This window comes from Pantherophis guttatus, chromosome 4 (assembly GCF_059756535.1).
Source record: "Pantherophis guttatus breed Tessera chromosome 4, ASM5975653v1, whole genome shotgun sequence".
NCBI classification, from domain to species: domain Eukaryota; kingdom Metazoa; phylum Chordata; class Lepidosauria; order Squamata; family Colubridae; genus Pantherophis; species Pantherophis guttatus.
The window spans coordinates 27,092,591-27,114,268 of record NC_142066.1 but is presented as its reverse complement, the minus strand read 5'-3'; the positions used below and the strand labels follow the sequence as shown (position 1 = coordinate 27,114,268).

General features: G+C 43.0%; 2 protein-coding genes across 3 annotated transcripts; one reads left to right on the top strand and one right to left on the bottom strand.

The window, feature by feature from the left end:
• The first annotated feature begins 598 nt into the window (after window positions 1-598).
• TBX6 (T-box transcription factor 6) lies at window positions 599-12,670 on the top strand. The gene is made up of 8 exons (XM_034419640.3): window positions 599-851; window positions 1,942-2,170; window positions 4,660-4,927; window positions 5,526-5,669; window positions 7,706-7,776; window positions 8,108-8,175; window positions 9,234-9,426; window positions 11,771-12,670. The coding sequence occupies exons 1-8, from the start codon at window positions 728-730 to the stop codon at window positions 12,018-12,020; spliced, it is 1,347 nt and encodes a 448-aa protein (XP_034275531.1). The 5' UTR covers window positions 599-727; the 3' UTR covers window positions 12,021-12,670.
• A 3-nt stretch (window positions 12,671-12,673) lies between these two features.
• PPP4C (protein phosphatase 4 catalytic subunit) lies at window positions 12,674-19,619 on the bottom strand. Of its 2 annotated transcripts, XM_087893887.1 has the most exons (9): window positions 19,287-19,619; window positions 16,927-17,038; window positions 16,772-16,819; window positions 16,607-16,657; window positions 16,389-16,490; window positions 16,072-16,245; window positions 15,566-15,692; window positions 14,421-14,610; window positions 12,674-14,273 (listed from the first exon to the last, which is right to left on the bottom strand). In XM_087893887.1, the coding sequence occupies exons 2-9, from the start codon at window positions 17,026-17,028 to the stop codon at window positions 14,144-14,146; spliced, it is 924 nt and encodes a 307-aa protein (XP_087750013.1). In that variant the 5' UTR covers window positions 17,029-17,038; window positions 19,287-19,619; the 3' UTR covers window positions 12,674-14,143. The 2 variants fall into 2 exon arrangements, with proteins under 2 accessions (XP_087750013.1, XP_087750012.1); XM_087893886.1 differs by having other exon boundaries at window positions 16,772-17,038; window positions 19,287-19,404.
• Between the last annotated feature and the right edge of the window lie 2,059 nt (window positions 19,620-21,678).

The following is a 21,678-nucleotide window of genomic DNA, read 5'->3' as shown; positions in this document are numbered from 1 at the left end:
ATTCAAGAGGTGGGCCCAGAAAGAGATTCAGCCACCACTCTTAATGAAGTCTGAAATGGAGTTGGGAAGTGGACGTAAGTGGGAGAAGGTTTGGCTGGGCAGCTCTAGCTCCAAATGAGGAGCAGACAGAGACTGGGGAGGGCAGCTAAGCCTGGAAAAGGAGGGGAGAGAGCTTGAATAGCAGGGGAGGTAGAAGAGGAAAACACAGCTTGGGAAGTAGAAGGGTCCTGACAGAAATAGCTGGAAGGTGTGTAAAGATGGGAACATCCCAAGGCTCAGCCTACATGTCTGCTACTTCTTTCCTGCAGCTCCCCTGCTACCAGCCCCAAACCCCTCCCCTCTTGAGGTGTGAATGTGCCATTTGGGGTCTCACTTCAAAGAGCCTTGGCGGAATCATAAATACAAGCCCCCAACCAGGGGCTCTTTAGGAAAGAGAGGGTTTTGAGGTGGACACATCCCAGACTTGCTTCAAGAGACCAAGCCAAGGAGACCTAGCTCCCAGCTCCTACCTTTCTACCTCTGAGCCCTCCCTCCCTCCCTTCCTTCTCTTCCCAAATCACCCCCGACTTTGCTCCCCAAACCAACCTTCCAGCCTCTAGGACTTCTCCTCTACCCCCACCCTCAAGGCAGGAGCCCTGGCTTCCAGCCTCACCTGTTCCCATCCACAAGACCCCCACTCCCTTCCCAGGGAAGCCAGTCCTGGCCTCCAGGCTTCTGTCCATCCCTCATGTACCACCCATCAGAGATATTCCCCCAGTATGGGAGCTCCTATGCTCTGCGACCACCACCCCCTCCCGGAGCTGCTTATTCCCAGAGTCAGGCATCCCAATATGAAGCCTTCAGATACTCAGGTGAGAAATTGGGAGAGGATGTGGCAAAGTGGTGGGGGAAGGAAAAACCGGGTCATGGTAAAGCCATAAATGGAAAGGAGCCAAAAATGCTGGTGGGGATTGTGGGTTCAAGAACACCTACATTTAACCATTATGCTCCATGGTGGCCTGTTCCAGAGCTAGGCACCATTATTCAGCCTCTCTGCCTCACAGGGTTGTTGTGTAAAAGGGAGCAGGATAGAAGAAAAAGCATCTATGCCTTCCTGGGAATAGTTCTTGAGATGGCTACGGTGTGACTGTGACAGACATTTAAGGAAGCAGATGGGAATTAAGTGTCTCTGAAGAAGATTCAGAGAAGGTTAAGAAGCAGAAACCTGATGTGGAGAAACTTTCTTCTTGTATAAAAAAACTAAAGTAAAATCAGCAATATTTATGGGCTCTTCGGGAAAGACGGTGGTAGCCAGGATGTTTAAGCTAAGAGGGTTAACAAGCTACATTAGAGTAGAATAGTGGACCAAAAATCCACTATGGATTTTGAAATTTGGATTTTATGTTGTAAAGCTGCCAAGAGTCGTTAGATATGAGATGGGTGGTGAATAAATTTCATAAATAAATAAAATCAGTCCAGAATGGGTGAGCTGGAACCAGATAATGAGAATTAGGAGGTTAGGCTATTATATCTTTGGGAAAAGTGGGACATACATTAAAAAGCAAAACTAAGGGAAGTCCACTAGGCACCCAAGAGGGTGAGAATGGATGAAGGGGAAGCAGCTTGTGATTTAGACAGGCCAGTGGGAGGTCAGGGCTGGGCAGATCAGAAAGGGAGCTGAGAGAGATGGAGAATTCCCATAAATTGTTGGCTCCTAACCACCCACCCCCATCAGCTGGATATTTAGCACCCAAGACCAACTGGTCAGGGAAGAGGTGGAGAAGGGGGGAAGAGAAGAAAACGGGCGGAAACCAGCAGGAGAGTGACAAATTCCTTGATGATGCCCCTCAGTAATGCCTGCAACCCCCTCCTTCCCCTTACTCCACATGGCTCAGCAGCCAATGCCCCTCATTTCTCTTAACCCTCCACTCAGGTCTCTTTTCTCCTCTTCTTTGTCACCAGAGCTGGAAGCTGCTCCCAAATTGGAAGGTTTCTTCCCAGGTTTGGACCCTCCTGGGCGCCTCCTGCCCCCAACCCCTGGTCTCCCTTATGGGTCACCTCAGACACTCCCAACAGCCCCCCCAACAACTGCACAGCTACCCCCTGGAGTACGGATGAGCCTGGAGAACAGTGAGCTTTGGAAGCGTTTCAGTGGCATTGGCACTGAGATGATCATCACCAAAGCAGGCAGGTGAGATACTGGTCCATCATCTCTCTCCTTGCAGTGGCAGGGATCAGTCTTGGAACATGTAAACCAGAGCTTCAGATGACTTTTCTTCTGTCCTAGGATTAAAACACCTCCCCAATAGACTTGACATCGTAATCGTATCCTTCCCACTCTGAAGTAAGCCCTATGAAGTCCAGTGCTTTTGTGTAAATGTATAGAAGATTATGACGGCAACCTAAACCATTTTTAACATGCTAGCTTTGCACAATGTTTTTTTCCCCCTTCTCACTAGAGCTGGCAGGGAGGAGGACCATCATGCAAAAAGAGTAGGATAATGGGGAAAAAAGCTTTGTTTATATAATTCACAAGTTTAAGGATCTATGGCCATAACATATATTGATGAATGTTAGTTTAAATACTTTGCAAATGGGATTTGACAAATTCACCAAGGATAAGCAATCTGCTCTGTTACTGAACAGAGGGTTAGTTCTCTATTCTCTATTTCTAATGTTTTAAATGAAGCCTCCGTGTTCAAAGGTAGTATACCTGCATTTTGCTCATTTTGTAAGCTCTATTTAGGACACTGATAGAAAATAATTTACTTGATTAGACTGTTAATTTAATCTAGGAAGGCTCTTAAGACATTAAGAGAAATAAATCTTTCTCTGTCCCTATTTATTTTTTCCTGAGTTATTATAATAAAAGCAAGATTTTGAGAAACGGATGAAGTTTCTGGGTACCAGAGAATAACAGGGTACCTGAAATTAATACTGTGAAAATCCCCTTTTATCTTTAATTTCTAATGTAAAAAATGTTTTCTAACCTTGGGTCTCCGGCTGTTGGACCATTTTAAGACACTGTAACCTGTAATTAAGGAGAAACTTCCACTGGTTAACTTCCAATTAACCAGTGGAACTGCTTGCCTTCAGAAGTTGTAGGGGCTTCATCACTGGAGGTTTTTAAGAAAAGACTGGACAGCCAAATCTGAAATGATATAGATCAGGGGTGTCAAATTTGATTTCATTGAGGGCTGCATCAGGGTTATGCTTAATCTCAGGTGAGCAGGGTGGGTATGGCCAAGGGTGAGCGTGGCCAGCTCGATGTCACTCCTGTTGGGGGCACCTGTGGTTAGTCTAGCGAAAACAGGCTCCCGAGCTCTGTTTTTGGCAGCGACGGCTTCCTATAACCCTCTGCCAGGGAAAACGGAGCTTGGGAAGGTCCTCCCAAGCTCCGTTTTTGCTGGCAGTGGCACCACGGACCAGTCTTTTGCTGTTTCCAGGGCGACACCATGGGCCAGTCCTATGAGCCAGATCTGCTGGATCCACCCACAGGCCTTGAGTTTGACACCCCTGGTATAGGGTCTCCTGTTTGAGCAGGGGGTCTCCAACGTCCCTTCCAGCTCTATTCTGATTGATTGATTGATTGATTGATTGATTGATTGATTGATTGACAAGAGATGAACTGATCTGGAGACAAACTACATTGGGAATTTATAGTAATTGTATGAAACCTAGATAGATAGGTGAAGTGAGAAAAGAACTAGAAAGTTTTACAAATCGGGTGTTTTAAATTTGTTTTCGGCCAAACTATTTAATAATTTTAATGGACTTTTAATGTTTGTATTATCTGTATTTTATCTTGGCTGTTCACCGCCCTGAATCCCCCAGGAGTAGGGCGGTATAGAAATTTGATAAATAAATAAATAAATAAATAAAGCTCACATCCCAGAAAAACTGGAAAAGAGTTGTTACTGCCCTAAGAATTGAGTAAGAAAGTTTTGTATGTTTCTAGCTTTCCAAGGAATAATCAAAAACCATTTGTCCTGCACAGGATCTTAACATTCTTCCATTACAGGCTGTCCATTACAACCATTCATTTAGAAACTGTTCAAAGTTACATTGGCACTGAAAAATGTTACTTACAACCAGTCCTCGCACCCACAACGGTTGCAGCATCCCTATGGATACATGATCAAAATTTGGGCACTTGGGAACCATTGTGTATTTACAGCCACTGCAACATCTCAGCGTCATGCCATTTCCAACCTTCACAGCTGGCTTCCCACAAGCAATATCAGTGGGGGGAACCAGACTTGCTTAAAGACTGTGTGATTCACTTAACAACTGCTTAACACCTTGGCAAAAAGGGTCATAAAATTGGGCGCAACTTACTAACAACTGCTTTGCTTAGCAACATATATTATGATCCCAGTTTGGTTGTAAGTCAGGGACTACCTATACGTCAAGCAAGTCAGTGCTGATATTTCAAGGGCTAAATGAGGGACTGCTTGATGGTCTGCTTGTCTTAATAAATGGAGCTAAATAATATGATATTGACCCTGTCCACCCATCCTGTGCTATTAGAACTTTCTAGAACTCAGCTATAGTATGGCGGGTGTGTGACTAGAATTAGCTACCAGCAGTCTTGAGTTGAGACGAATCATGTTTTCTTCTGTGTCACAGCCCATTCCTCACAACTTGAATTTTTTAATCCATGTTTTAATCACCTTCCAGGCGGATGTTTCCACAGCTAAAAGTTTCGGTTACAGGCCTGGATCCTGAAGCTAAGTACCTACTGTTGGTGGATGTCGTCCCTGTAGGAGGCTCCCGCTACAAGTGGCATGGCAAAAAGTGGGAAGCCAGTGGCAAGGCAGAATTACCACCTCCAGACCGGGTTTACATCCATCCTGACTCACCTGCATCAGGTGCCCACTGGATGCGCCAACCTGTATCTTTCCATCGGCTCAAGCTGACCAACAATACCCTGGATCCTCATGGACATGTATGATTGGGAACTGGGACTGGAGAAAAGACAGATGGAGACAATAATTGATAGACTACACTTATAACCCAAATAAAATGATTTAGAGAGGGGACATGTGGGAGGATCTTTAGGCTAACTATGAGGGGTTATAGAAAAAAACAGCCAAACTCCAGAATTTTGTGAATCTAATGCCAAAAATGAAGCAAAATCTTTCCCAAAGGAAGACTACATTCTGAAATTCAAAGAAAATAAATTCTATAGCAACCACACAGTATTTAAACTTAGATCTTGTTGATAATGTGTTGGATTATTATAAAAAAAATTATTCATGGATGTAAGGCAAGAAACAATTTAGCTCACCGAAATCCCTCTACAGAAATGACTTGGGCTTATTTTTGTGCAGGTTGACACGCCTAGATTCTTAATCTTCCTTTTAAATACAAAATTAACTCATATTTAAGGATAATGAATCATGCAATTAGGATCACATTTTGTGCTTTGCTCAGAATGACAGCATGCATAGACAGTTCGGTTTTGTGGAGAACTAAAATGGAGTTGGAAAATGGAGGAACCTAAGATGTAAAATAATTCCCCCTGTTGGTTCTTCTGTTCTTAGTTGATTGTTCATTCCATGCACCGTTACCAGCCCAGAGTACATGTGGTGGGAGCTGGAGGGCGCCGCGGAGCAGGGAGTGGCTGTGGTTCCTTCACCTTTCCTGAGACACAGTTTCTGACTGTCACAGCCTACCAGAACCCACAGGTGAGAGAACATGAGCAGGGTTTTTTTTTTAAATGGTGGTTTTTTTTAATACTGTAGACTTATTCTCATTTGTAAAGTCCATGATATCTCCAGACTGCTTGTCCATCATTATGTACTCCTCAGGGTCCTGTCAGCTAAACAATGTTGGTTGGCGGGCCCACGGGGGAGGGCCTTCTCTGTGGTTGCCCCGGCGTCTGGAACCAATTATCTCCTGAGGTCCAGACCGCCCCCACCCTATTGGCCTTCCGGAAAGCGGTGAAGACCTGGCTTTTCCGGCAGGCCTGGGGCCGTTGATCTCGCTATGGCGATCTTGCGAGACCCGGCCATGGAATGGAGTGTATGGGTTTTTAATGTTCTTTTAAAAAAATTTTATGGGATATTGTTCGCATTGTTTTTTTGCTGTAAACCGCCCAGAGTCCCTAGGGAGTTGGGCGGCATAGAAATGCGACTAATAAATAATAGATAGATAGATTTGTGGATCTATGATAGGTAAAAAAAGTTTTACACAGACTCACACAGGGGGTGGACTAGAAGACTTTCAAAGTCCCTTCCAAACCTATTATTCTATGTTTTAGAGTTAGCTGTCTAGAATCTCTAGGAATGTTTTCAGCCAGAAAAATGCCAAGGGAAATATACCAATGGACTTTCAGAAGATGCACTGTAGTAGTTAGGAAATATCTTGTTTCTTTTCAGAAATCCATTTTGCCCCTCTGGATGTTTTTTTTTCCTTATTCCATCATTGCCTGTTCTTCCTTTAACTTCACCTGTGTTTAAAAGTCTGTAGAGATTCTCAGTCATCCAGGTCATGGTTGTCCCAAAGATGTTTTTTCAGGAGGCAACTGGACAACCAGAAATTCCAGTTGCCTCTTGAAAAAGCACCTTTGGGACACACATCTTAAGGTTGTCAGTTAGGAAACTGTGGTGTTGAACTATAACTCCAGGAGCTCTCAGCCAAGGGCCATTCTGGCTAGGGACTATGAGAACTATTATCCATTACAGAAAGGTTTTAATAGAAAAATAAATCTGCAAGAAATGCTGAAAATTGGTTGCTGGGAGGGGCAGAAGTAACTATCTCACCTTAATATGCAACGCCACTACAGAAACTTAACTTTCCCAAAGAGAAACACAGAAAATGTCTCTATAACATGATTACTTACCTCAGTATCAATCATTAATGTAGTTGAAAAGTGAAGTGCTCAAAAGGAAGGCTTCAAATAAGCCATCTCCATGTTTTAAAAAGAACAATATATGTTTTATTTGCAGCTGAAGAATTCCTTCCCTTTGTTGGCTGCAGCTACCTAGAGAGCCAGAAAAAATAGATATTTTCAAAAGGATGAAGAGATAATTAAGACTGTTATATCTTTATTTATTTGTACTTCACATTTATTGTTTTTATAAATAACTCAAGGTGACGAACATATCCAACATACCTTCCGCCTTTTATTTTCCCCATAATAGCAGCCCTGTGAGGTGGGTTGGGCTGAAAGAGAGTAACTGGCCCAAAGTCACCCAGTCAGCTTTCATGCCTAACGCAGGACTAGAACTCACAGTCTCCTGGTTTCTAGGTCAGCACCTTAAGCACTACATCAAACTGGCTCTAGACCTCTCTCTAGGAAATCTTCCCCAGACTGCTAATTGGTAACTAAATCTTCTGTGGGCAAAAGGCATTGACAACTTTATAATTTGTACAGGCTGCTATTTTAAACATTATTCTCTCTTGTCCCTCTTGTTTTCAGATTAGCTAGGATACCTCACATTTTTGTCATCTTCTCTTTCCTTTTGCTATATCTGGACTCCAGGAACATATACACATATAAATTTTGCACACAGGAACAAAACTTAAAATCCTACTACTCCGAAAAGACTGGGAGTAACTTCAATATAATTTTACGCTTCTTTCAGAAATAACCCAGAACTGGATGGAAAAAAAAAAAAACCAGAATGTATTTATTGCTATAAGTATGTATGATGATTTCTATTCCTTTAACTCTAAAGTATACATTTGTTAATTCTTTCACTCCTCACCATCCATTCAGATCACCCAGATGAAGATAGAAAGCAACCCTTTTGCAAAGGGCTTCCGAGAAAATGGCATGAACAGCAAAAGGTGAGCAGGAAGAAATCAAAACCACAACATTGGTATGGATCTCCTCCTGGTGTTTCCCATTGCAAAAGATGTCCTTCTCGATGGCTGAGGCTGAAGGAGGGCATTGTAATCCCTCTACGGATGGCTGTATAGGTTGTGGCCCCCAGATTACCTGGCATCAGAGATTTCATTCCAACAAGCTGAATTGTCAGAATCAAAATGCTAAGACTCTAGAAAGCAGGTGGGGTGAGTTTTGCTAGACCAACAGTCTGCAACTGCATAATCCTGAAAGGTGTTTTAAGTCCTGACTGCTGTTTTATCAGATATTATTGTGGTCCATTACAAAATACAGGGAGCGTGAGGCCCGAATCAAAAGGAAGATGAAGAGCAATGAATGCGAAGCAAACCAGGGTGAAAGCGGTGAGAACAACATGGGTATCTTATTCTGCTTCTAGTTTTAACTTCAGCTTCTCCATCTTCCGTGGAGCTGTGTTTGCAGACTGTGGCCCAGAAAGTCAAAACGGCAGTTATGATGATGCAATGACAGCCCCACCTGTTTTTAGGTGCATTACATGTACCGGTAATTCTTATGTGATTCTTCATTCGGAACTAGCCAAGGCTGGCCTGCTTAAATTCTGTGATTAATCAATATTAAATGAGATAATTGCAGCGGCATCTCACTATGTCAAAATGCTGAGCTTTATCCCTTTGGGCAATGTTGCGATACATGTAAAAAATGGGTGAAGCTTGCTTGTGATGCCTGATGTTTCCATCACTCTGATCTCCTTCACTTGCAGATGCTCCTGTATCACCTATAACCATGATTCTAGATCAGAGGTGGAGAACTACAGTCCTTTTATGACTTGTGAACTTCAACTCCCAGAATTCCTGGCATGGCTGGATCAGGAATTCTGGGAGTTGAAGTCCACAAATCATAAAAGCGCCATAGTTCCCAACCCTTGTTCTAGACAGTTGACCAAATGCCTCTTTCCTAGGTACCCATCATTTACCCTATGCACACATTCAATAATAATCCCTTCTTGCTTGCTTTTCTAATACCCCTCCATACACTCATAATTCTTCCCAAAGCCCCTTTCTCCATTTTCTTCTCCTTCATCTGCAATTAAACTCTCCTTGAAAGTAGTCTTATTAATTTGAAGTGACATAAACTTCCCAGAAGAACCTCATTTATACAGACTAGTTTAGTTTAGTTTGTTTACAGGGCTTACAGCTTGCTCAAATCGGAAACAACTCCAAGAATTAGTTAATTATAGAATCTCCTCACTTGATTTCCAATAGGCTGGACAAATTGTTAATCCCCCCCTTAATTAAATTCACAGTCATTTCATCTCCTTCTGTCACCTCTTTCATAAAGAGCTCTGCATCTCTGCCAAATATGTTCCCAGTATGTAGTTGTTTAATTCCTACTGATAACTTTGTCTTCTCTTCCGATCTTCTCTGCACATCCCTTCCCATAGAGAGCAAGAAAGGACCTTGCGACTCCACCCTGACAGAAGAGGGGCCTCTGGAACAACAGCCACCTCCTGCACTTCCACAGCCTTCCTGTTCCTTCTACCCCCCTGCAGGAATTAATCTCAATGGGGCCGAGGCTTATGTACAACATCCAGCTGCTTTTCATGGATTAAGGGGGCCAGCATCTCCTTATGGCAGGTAACAGAATATTTATTCATTTATTTGATTTTAAAGCTGCCCAACTCTAGAAAAATGCCAAGTTGTCTTGCAATATTTAAAACAATACATAACTAAAATATGGCTGTCAGGGGAATTCTGGGAGTTGAAGTCCACATGTCTGAAAGCTGCCAAGATTGGACACATATAGGCCTGAACAACACCTCCATATGCTGGGTCATCACTTGCATAGCCTGGGATTGGGATGCACAAATCATCAGTAGCGATGATACTGTACTTTGAATTGATTAATGATCTCACCCAGTGGTTTCATATCAAAGTGAACTAATTACTTATATTCCGTATCAGCCAGTGATCCAAATCTAATGACTGACACTCTTCTGTCTTTAGGAAACAAGTTGTGACCTTTGTAGGTTTAATTTATTTATATCTGGCCTTTATTATTTTTACGAACAACTCAAGGCAGCAAACATATCTAACACTCCTTCTTCCTCCTACTTTCCTCACTACAACAATCCTGTGAGGTGAGTTGGGCTGAGACAGAATAGCCCAACTAGCCATCATGCCTAAGACGGAATTAGAATTCACAGTTCCCTAGTTTTTAGCCTGGTGCTTTCACCACTAGACCATTTAGCTAGCCTCAGATATTCAGATTATTTATTTTAGTTGCTATTTAATAAAGAACCGTTACTTTTTTTCCAGGTTGGCAGGACTGACCTGGGATTTATTTATTTTTTTATTCCTAACGTTTTTCCACAAGCACAGTCTACTTTTTTTCAGATCAATCAAGTATTGATCCGATGGTTGTCATAGGAATTGACTAAACATCTTGTCACCTGAACAATGACATTGTGGGCCTAGAGTGATCCAAAGTCACCCAACTGGCTTTTGTGCCTAATTGCAGGATTATAATTTCTAGCCCGGTGCCTTATCACTAAACCAAACTGGCTCTTAAAAATATCTTCGCGTTCTGAAAATATCATTATATGTAAGAGACATATACTGTTCTAGTCATTTTTACACTACATTTCCACTTTTGAGAACCATGCATTTGGAAAAGAGGGCTTTATTTTTTTGCCCAACTCAAGACTAAATGGTTCTCCAGCACGAATATTTAAATTGAGTGTGAAAAATTATCCATAACCAACAAGCTCCTCCTCCTTCAAATAAAATGCTATAGAAAACAATTTTGTTTCTGCACATGCTCCGGTATTTGTCACACTTAAGCCTTAGAGGAATTTAGTGATATATCCCTGAGAAAGGATATTTAACTGATGCCTATCAAATGTTTTAGATACAACTATACATAACAGAGTTACAGCTACATTAAATTTTATTATTCAAGAGTGATCATTGTCCAAATCCGGCACTGAAAATTGGCTTTTTCTGGCAAAGACTACGTGTTATATGTAAAACAATATTTTAGTGTGACAAGAGAGATAGAGGCCTTCTACAAATGTTTTAGTAGATTAACAGTTTGCTTCACTGATCATGTGATCAAAATGAGCTAAGCCAGCATCTTTATTAGCAGCTGTTCCAATCATGTATAAGATTTTCTTCAAGCTTATCTTTTAATGTCAGCTGTGTTGCCAGAGGCAATAACCTATTGGTTAATATCATTCTGCATTCCATCCTTGCTTTCAGGCCAATGCAAAAATATTTAAAAAGAATAATATCTGGCAGATTTGCAGTTATGCTTTCAACTCAATCCAATAAGAAAGTCAAAATCCACGGTGTTATCATTTACACCAGGAATATCCAATCTTGGTAGCTTTTAAGACTTGTGGACTTTTCAACTCCCAGAAGTCTGGCTGGGGAATTCTGGGAGTTGAAGTCCACAAATCTTAAAAGTTGCCAAGGTTGGACACTTTTGATTTACATCATTTAGGATATTACAAGGGGAAAAAAAAGGAACGTTTTCAGTGGAATGTCTATGGAGATTCTCAGTCATTCAGGTCATGGTTGTCCCAAGGTGTTTTTTTTTTTCCAAGAGGCAACTGGACTTTCTGGCTTTTCTTTGAAGAAGTTTCGCTTCTCATCTGAGAAGCTTCTTCAGCTCTGACTGGATGGTGGGAATGAAAGGATTTATATTCCTTGCAGACAGCTGGACATTTGCATTCTTTTCTTTTCAAGAAAACCAAAATCCGGTTGCCTCTTCAAAAAGCACCTTTGCGATTTTCAGTGGAATGAGAAAGGACTTTAGAAGGAAGTTTAGAAATACTTTATGTAGAGAAATCAGAAGGAAAATCCTCAGAGCTATATATGGGAAAGCACAATTGTGTGAACTCCAAAATGGGAGGCTAGGCAAGATCAGCCAATCACCTACAAGTTCTTAGGCGCTGACTTATGCTATGCTTTTCCACAGCCCAAGCCAAGAAATAGCAGCTCCTCCATCTTCTCCCCCTACCAAGTCTCCTCCTGAGCAAACGGATTTCAGAGCAATGCTCCCAGTGAGCTGGACCAGCCTGGAAACGGTTCCTTTCCTTGCAAGTGCAGAACCACCAGAAGCTTCCTCGTTCTCTCCTTTCAAGTTCAGTTTTGCACCCTACCCGCCTCCACCTCTTGTCTATGGACCTCCCTCTGGCTACCCTGGTTCACAGCCATCGATGCTTTAACCCCTGCACAACCTGGATACCTGCATTTGATTTGCTTCTGCTTGCATAATTTCATGGTGTTTTCCTTTTCCATTTAAGGAAGTAGAGTTTGATTATATTCTCATAGTTTATAATTAAATCCCAAAAGGCTGACTGTACGTTTTTTCCCCCACAGTGAATAGAAGGAAGCTGAGATGCTCACATTCAAACCTTCTTTTTCAATTATTTCTGAGTAGAAGATTTCTATTCAATATCCTAAGTGGTAGCTATGCTTCAGCTATTCCTTTTAAAAAATCTTACAAAGACAGAGTAACATACAGGTTTTTACATATGCCTGCACATGTCATTTTAGCATTGATATTGGTACATACGGTGTGGCAGCACCATAGAAACTAGCAACTTGCTTATGTTTTTTTATAAAATGTATTTTTATTAGATGTTAAAACTAAATCCCATAGCAAGCAGAACCCATTTGGCTTGATGAGAGGATGCAAATTCCCTATTTTCATCTGCAACCACAGTACTGTATTAAAATCATCTTCCTTTCTCTGCCACTACCAAATTAATTAGGAAATTAAGAAAAGAATATGTAAGAAAAGACATATTTTGCAAATGTTTCTGTAGCACTCGTTCATAAGTGATGTGGCAATAAAAATACACAATGTACAAGATACTCAATTTTTCTTAAAATTTTATTATAATTTTTTATCTAAAAGTTGTAAATAGGAAAAACAAAATGAAAACAAAATAAAATTAGAGCAAGAGACAGATCATGGGAGACGGCAGGAAATTTCCCCTTCTAACTCTAAAGAGATACCTGGACTGCACATTCCTTCACAGGAATAAAGGTAAAGAAGGGAAGGGGAAGATGTCAGCCTGGGGAATTACAGGTGTGGCTACCTCATCCCCACAGGGGCAGAAGATGAGAGGGAGAAAAGAGAAAACATGTCCCATTGGTCAAATTCATTAGCATGATGTGGTCCCAATCTCCATAGTCAGGGAGAAGAACAAGTAACAGAACCAGATCTGCCAATAAAAGATTTAATAAATCCATGCTCCAAAGCTGAATGGATTCCAGAGGGCATTTGAAACCCTCCGTGACTACAAAAAAAATCTTTTTGCAAGATTAGGATTTTTTGGTATAGTATGCTGGGGACTGTCTTGTCTTCCACTGGCCATATAGTTTTTACGGAGCAGAGTGGGAATCAGGAATGATGGCACACAAAAGGATGACTTCCTATATTAGCTCAATCTATTCCAGATAACTGAAGCAAATTACGGACTGAAGTGCCAAAACCCCTCAACACTGTAGGTCTTCCAGCAACCTAAAACAGCAAAACTTGAAGCACTTCCTGTTCTTTGCTTAAATCTTTCAGAGTGGCATCAAAAACATGAAGTTCCAAGGTCAGCTGACAAGAGAAAAAAGGAAGCATCTAAGTGACCCAGCAGGAGGAGGGGAATTAGTCCAGATAATTAGCTCCCCTAACAAGATCAGATCTCCTTTGATCAATCTGGCTTCTCCTTACTTCTGAATCCAGTTCTTTAACATATATATTCTCTAAGCAATAACTTCCAGTTCTTCTAGAACAGCCTTCTCTAAATTAGCGTCCTCCAGATTTGATTATGCTACAATTCCCACCATCTAATTCTGAATGGCCAAGTTGGCTAGGATGACAGGAGTTTTAAGCCAATACATTTGGAGGGCACCAGCTTGGACAAGGCTGCTTCGTGAGTAGATAAGCCCCACCAAGAGTTGCTCAAGAAATCACTCAGTGACTTCTCTACAAAACTAGAGATCTTTAAAGAACTACAACTTTTCTTTGTTCCTGGGCTGATACTTCTTTTCATGGAAAGAGCTGACAAAGTTCCAGGGTTTTCCACAGGCAGAAATCCTAAAAAGTAGGGTTTTTTTCAGGGAGGGAAAAAATATGGCAATCCCAGGGATTGCCCAGGAATCAGCAATGTTGGGAAAAGATGGCTAATTCAGTCTAAGGGGTCCAGAACCGAGAATTTATTGGGCAAGGGCCAGGGTAAGGGAGAGAAGGAAAGAAGAGAGCTGAACCCCTGCCAAAGGCTGAAAGAGAAGCTGACCATCCAGAATAGGAAACAGAAGCTGCACAAGGGGGAAGAGGGAAGAGCAGCATTCACAGGAAGTAGTCCGCAACAGGCTTCTTAGATGGGATGCCTCGGGTTTCTTGAGGGGCTGCTTCAAAGATGATAAATTCCTTTTGAAGGTGTTCATCCAGTTCCAAGATGGCTGCAACATTCCCACAGCTGTGGTTGGAAGAGAGAAAAGGGGTCAAATTTGTGTGCTTCTGGTTTCATCAATGCCACACATCCCTGGACAACACACTCGGCTGATTTCAATTTCCCCATCTCACAGCTCTTCCTATTCACAGGCATACCCTTGCAGTTTCTCACCGGTAACAATAGTTGGGGGCTGACCACACTGTAAGAACTGTCTCATTGAAATGCCATTTGTATCCCTCCATGACCAGCTGATGTGCCCGGCAAATCATGTCGATATCATTTGCTGCATTGAACTGTGCCACCACGTCGCTGCCAAATAAATAACCAGCACCTCGAGGACTGACCCCCCAGCCTGTAGTGTCTAGAATAGCAAAAGAGGAGAATGTCGACACAGGGAAGACAAATGGCAGGCAAATGCTAGGAAAAGGAAATAGCTGGGCTTGCAAGCTAATAGAAGAAAGCCAATCAGCTGGCAAGGAGACACTGTAGAACCCCTCACACCACCACCTATATATTCCACCATACAAGGCTGTTCTTTTTCCCTTTTAAAAATCTTCTAAAACAGTAATTCTGGGTGTGGGAAAGAAATGGAATACAAAAACATCTATCTTTAGTGGAAGACTTAAAAGAGTTTTATCATTTATTTGATTTGCTGATGACTGCAAATCCATGCAAGATTTATTATATATGTCTTCCGCAATGTAGGGGCACGATGGCTCAGCAGTTATAGATGCTGAGCTTGTCAGCTGGAAAGCTGACAGCCCAGGTTTGAGACTTGAGCACCACGTGATGGGGTGAGCTCCCGTTCCTGCCCCAGCTCCTGCAAACCTTGCAGTTTGAAAGCATACAAATGCGACTAGATAAATAGGTACTACTATGGTGGGAAGGTAACAGGATTTTGTGCACCTTGGCATAGAGTCATGCTGGCCACATGACCACAGAAACTGTCTTCAGCAACTCTGGCTCCCTTGACCAAGAAACGGTTATGACCACCAGGCCCTAGAGTTAGAGATGACTTGGGCAGGGGAAACCTTTACCTTTATCGCAATGTGCTTGGAATATAATCTACTGCGGTCTCTCTTCAACTTCTTGTAAAGAACAGGTATTTCAGTCTCATCAGGGTATGCAGTAACACCAACTAGCTCTTTTGCTCCTAGTATAATCAAGAATTACAGGCACAATACTCTTCAACACTATTTTTGGCATGTCCTATTCCTATCAGATTCCACCAAACCTGTACACAATGTCAGCCACTACAGTATCTACTATCGAGATAATACTCACACACTAAGAAAAAGAAAGACTCATAGTTGTACCTTCAGGGTCAGACCATAGAAGATCACACATGGGGCCATCATGAGGGACCTCTTGTTTGCGATCTATTGTTCGGATCTGGTCCAATGTCTGGATGGATGGGGATAAGCCACCATGGACACAGAAAATCTGAACAGAAAAAACAACACTCATACAGTATACATCATGGACCTCCCTCCATCTTTAAATTGACACTCTTTTGCTCTGATCACCTTATCCTAGAGACATAATCTCTATGTGCCCCCCCCACCCTTTACAATCTCTGATATTCAGTTATGCATTTGATTAAAAACAACCAAGTGCTAGATTTGAATTAAGAGAAGACATTCATTTTGAATTGGCCCCATGCCACCGGTGATTATCCCATAATTACATGTCTTGGAAAGTAAAATAATAAGTTGTTTCCCCCCTCCCCCTATTTTTCAGACAGTCAGTCCTTCAAATCAGAATCTGATCTCCTTCAGATCCATAATTCATCATGAGTCAAGAATTATACTTGCATACTAACCTTGCCATCAATAATGGCAGAGAGGCTGAGGTAGTCAAAAATCTCAGTGCAGTAGCGCCACACAGTGACAGAGCCATATTTTCTCAAGCACTCATCATAAAACCCATATACCTGGGTGATCTGCCTGCTTTCGTGATTGCCACGGATAAGGGTGATTCTGTCAGGGTAACGGACCTGTAAAAAGAAGTGGATCCATTTAGCTTAGCCTTCAGATTTAAAAAGGTATTATTAGTCAAACTGGCATCACTGACAGCACATGCTGACTTTTAGATAAGAAAGAAAAACAATCAATGTTGACTTATCAGGGCTTTCCTTACTTTGAGTGCCAGCAGCAGCAAGAATGTTTCAACACTGTAGAAGCCTCGGTCAACAAAGTCTCCCATGAAAAGATAATTGGTCTCAGGTACATCGCCACCCACCTGACACATGAAGACACAGAACACAAGAAAAGGTTACCCATAAAATTAGGGAATGAACAGAAAGAAAGCAAAAAGCAGCAGAAGGCAGCATGCAACTAGTGGGTTTCAGCACTCACCCTGAATAGCTCTTTAAGGTCATAAAACTGGCCATGGATGTCTCCACAAACCTAGAAAAAAATGCATCAAGGATAAAAAAATAAAAGTTTGCCTGACTGCTGATGTCATCACACCAGTCTAAGGTATTATGAAGTATCCCACCCCCCCAAAAAACCCTTACTCACTGTTACTGGGGAATCTACTCTCTGGACATTACTTTCTTCCACTAAGATCTCTCTGTTGGAAGGAAAAGGGAGATGTGTCATCTGGAATTGCCTTTCACATCATCAGCTGCTTGCTGTCATATAAAAGCAGTTACTGCTCAGAAGTCTACAAACACTTGCCTGGCCTTTGCACAGAGGGCTTTGACCTCACTCTCTTTGATGAGTTCACAACGCCGCAGTTGTTCAATCTGACGGTCAAGATCACTGATTTCAGCCATCTCTGCCCCCCTGTTAAAATAGGAAATGTTGACTGTTACATATGTGCACAAACACATGGATACATATGTTTGCACACAGACTTTCTATGAGCACAGATTCTTCTTCAAAAGGATTCCAGACCAGAGCAAACTACAACCAAGCAATGTTAAAAATACAGGTAGTCCTCACCTTACGACCACAACTGAGCCCAAAATTTATGCTGCTAAGCGAGACAATTAAGTTTTGCCCATTTTACGATCTTTCTTGCCACAGTCGTTAAGTGAATCACTACAATCCTTAAATTAGTAACACGACTGTTAAGTGAATCTGGCTTCCCCATTGACTTTGCTTGTCAGAAGATCACAAAAGGTGATCACATGACCCCAGGACACTGCAACTCTCATAAATGTGAGTCAGTTGCCTAGCATCTGAATTTTGATCGCGTGACCATGGGGATGCTGCAACAGTTTTAAGTGTGAAAAACTGTCATAAGTCACTTTTTTCAGTGCTGGTATAACTTCAGTCAGTAAACAAAAGGTTGTAAGTTGAGGACTACCCGTATATTCATAATAAATATTGTAATGTTGATGAAAGCAAAGGGGAAGCTAAAGAAATTCCCCACCCCCCAAAACAACTAGGAATAGTCTCAGTTTTGGGTATCTTTTCATCTCACAGTCTCACCATTGGAAACTAACCAAAAAAAAAGTAACACCAAGATAGGCAGAATGAAACTGTGTTGAAGCATAGCTAGGCAGATACTTTCACACAACAACCAAACCACTCAAGTAGCCCATATAAACCATTGATAAAGTGATAAAGAGATGGAAATACGCCACGTAGAGCCAAGATAAGCAGTATCTGGGATACAAATTACTGTACTAAACGAAAATCAGATCATAGAATATTCAAACAGGTTCCTGGAAACTGCACCACCTCTTCATTGTGTCCTCTGTGCCATACTGCTGTATCCAAGCTCCCTTCAGTTCACAGCCTTCCTAAACCTGGTGCTCTCAAGACAAATAGGCAACAACTGCCATCCACCCTGGCACCAAAATAATAATAATATTTTTTTAAAAAAACACACCAATTCAGCATCCTTAAAGACAGCAGCAGAAATTAAGAGAGGAGGACAGCAAACCTCACTGCAAAAGAATTCATTCATCCTTGGTGGAGAAAAAGTCACATGAAGGTGCCTTATCACAAGAAGGGCAAGAAAAGAGAATTTTGGGTGTGAGATTCCCCAAGACTTTCCCACCATCACCACCAGTGAAGCTGGCAGATCGATCGATCAACCAACCAACCAACCAACCAACCAACCAACCAACCAAAGTGTCAGACGGCAACTCAACCCAATCTTCCCACCAGGCTGTTGCTTCACCTGAATTTTAACAGAACAAATATGAGGATGGGGGGGGGGGAGAAGTAGGGGGGGAAAGAGGAAGCAGCATAAGAGAAGACCCCTCCCCTCCTTTATTTATTTATTGGTTCGATTTATATGCCGCCCTTCTCCGGAGACTCAGGGCGGCTTACAATGAGTCAAGCAATAGCCTTCATACTTTTGCATATACCTGCTTAATAGGGCTTTCGGCTCCCCCTAAGCGGTGTTCTTTTTTATGCAAAGTCAGCTTATTGCCCCCACAATCCGGGTCCTCATTTTACCTACCTCGAAAGGATGGAAGGCTGAGTCAACCTTGAGCCTGGTGAGATTTGAACTCGCAGTAATTGCAGGCAGCTGGTGCTACTTTAACAGCACTTAAGTCAGCTGCGCCACCAAGGCTCTTTACCTTTGCAAATATCCCCTCCCCACCCCTTCTTCTAACTTCCCCAGGCGATGCCCATCGGAGAAACCTCCCCGCCGCCGTGCAACGAAACCGACCTCCCTCCCCTCCAGTCCCGGCCACTAGCAGGGCGCTCCTCATCCGAGCCCGCGTTTCGGAAAGACTGAGACCGCCGGGACAAACTCTGCCCTTCCCTCGCACTCGTGGGCGAAGATCTTGCCCCTCTTCGACATGGGAGCCCCGTTGGAGCTTGGCCGCCACGAAGCCTCGCAGCTTCCCCGGCGACGAGGCATCGCTTGGCCGCCCTCCTTTCCTGGCCGGCGCCGCCGGCTCTCCCCGCTCCCTCCCCTCCCCTCCCCCCCCGCACCGAACTCCCGTCTCTATGGCAACCAACTTCCCCCGGCGGCCCCGTCACGAGGGGCGAAGGGAGACGGAGAGGAGGGCTCCTCGCGCATGCGCGCGATTTAAAAAAAAAAAAAAAACACCGCCGCACCGCTTACCTGGAGGGTCCGAGCAGCGATGGCGGAGACAGTAGCAGCTGCTCTGCGGCTCCCTCCGGCTCCCGGGCCCGAGCCTTACCCCTCCCTCTTTCCGGCTCTCTCCACTAACTACTAAAGCGCAGGACGTCACTTCCGCTTCCTTCTTAGACGCAAGTGGGGAGGGGAGGCGGAGCGACCTTGGCTCTTTAAAGCGGGAAGGATCTCGCCCGAGAAGGAATTGCACGTGTGTGCACATACGTGTACATATTTATTTATAGCCGGTGACTTAATATTGTAAGGTAACATGGAAAAGAAGATGACTCCCTCCCGGGAAGGGTTTTAAAAGAAGGGGACACGGAGCCGGAAATGAGGAAACGGAAGAAACGAAAGAGCATCGCAGGCAGTTTTTAACTACACTTTTTTTTTAATTGTATGTGTAATACAAAAAAGCTTCCGGGTGCTTCTTCGGTTATGCGCTTCCCGTTCCACATCCTTTCCCTCCCAACTTCCTCGTATCATCCGGTGAGATAACTGAATAAGAAGAGTTGGAAGGGACCTTGTAGGTCATCTAGTCCAACCCACCGCCCAAGCAGGAGACCCTACATCATTTCAAATAAGTGGCTGTCCAGTCTCTTGAAAGCCTTCAGTCCAGTGATGAAGCTCCCACAACTTCCAAAGGCAACTTCTGTTCCATTGGTTAATTGTTCTCACTGTCAGAAAAATTCTCCGTATTTTTAGGTTGAATCTCTCCTTGCTCTGTTTCCATCCATTATTGTTTGCCAGGCCTTCAGGTGCTTTGGAAAATAGGTTGACCCCCTCTCCTCTGTGACAGCCCTTCAAATACTGGAACACTGCTACCATGTTTTCCCTGGCCCTTTTCTTCCATAAAATACTAAAAGAGATATTATACCGCTCAGGGTAAAGTCAAAAAGTCTTCTAGTTGAGTCTCACTTCTGATTGATAAAGTTCATGTAGTTTTTTGGCAGCAGTATGGAAATGTTTCTTTGACTCCAATCTATTCCATCGCTTACATGGTCAAGAAAGTTGAATGGTTGCAGGAGGCTCATAATTTCTGGTCTGCAAAACTCCAGAGGACCACTAGGGGGCAGCAAGAAATAAATATTTTTAAAAAACAGCCCTTTGGTGCCATCCATAGGTCACCCCGTATAAATGTTTTCTGTTCCTTTCTGGGCTTCATCTGGATTTTTGCAGGCCGTATATGGGAGCACTGATACTCATTGAAGAAAAACACTATACATTTTTAACAAGATGGAGAAGATTAGCATAGCCTGGATATGATGATAGTGTGCCACACCAAGTTCTCTGCTCTTCATATATGTCTCACAATTTGTATTAAAAAATAATCAAGACCTTTGTTAGAAGACTGGAGAAAGATACTACAAATACATTTTATTTATTATTAGATTTTTATCCCACATTTATTATTTTTAGAAATCAATCATTAAACATACCTAATCTTCCCTCTTCCAATTTCCCCACCCAACAACACTGTGAGGTAGGTTAGGCTGAGAAAGTGTGATTGGTCCATTTACCGGTAAGTGTTTTTTCATTCCTAAAGTGGAACTAAAGCTCACCGTTTCTTGGTTTTTAGACCAGCACTTTAACAACTAGACCAAACTGGCTATCTCTATTTAAACTTTAAACTTTATTTCTTTAAACTGAAATGGTTTAATAGTTGAAATAGTGCTAGATCAGGGATGTCACTCGATTTCATTGAGGGCTGCATCAGGGTTGTGTTTGACCTTGGGTGGCCGGGGGGCGTGGCCATAGTGGGCGTGAAACAGGATTCGTGGGAGGGGGGGCACCTGTGGTTGTCAAGTGCTAAGACAGGACTTCCCTGAGACCCTCCTTCACTAATTATAATCTTCCTTCCTTCCTTCCTTCCTTCCTTCCTTCCTTCCTTCCTTCCTTCCTTCTCTCTCCTCTCTTCATTCTAATTTCTTCTTCCTTCCCTTCTTTCCTTTATTTTTCCGTCCTTGCTCTCTTCCCATCTTTTTTTCTTTCCTCTTTCCCCTTCTCCTTTCCTGCCCCTTCTTGCATGCTCAAATGTAAAAGGGGAAACATTTCTCCTTTTGTTATGTTTTTAGTTTTGATAGCTCTCTGGCAGCCAAAACTGGACGTGGGGGTGCACGCACGAGCCCCTCCCTGTGCTCCATTTTTGGCCTGGACAGCCTTCTGCAGCACTCTGGCAGTTGCCAGAGTGCTGCAGGAGGCCGTCCAGGCTGAAAACTGGTTGTGTGGGGTGGGGAGGCGCCCCCCTGTCCCCTATTTTCGCTAGTAGAGGCACTGCGGTCCAATCCTTTACTATTTCCAGACCGGCCCTGCAGACCAGATCTAGGTATCCCCGGGACAGAACTGGCCTGCGGGCCTTGAGTTTGACACCCCTGTGCTA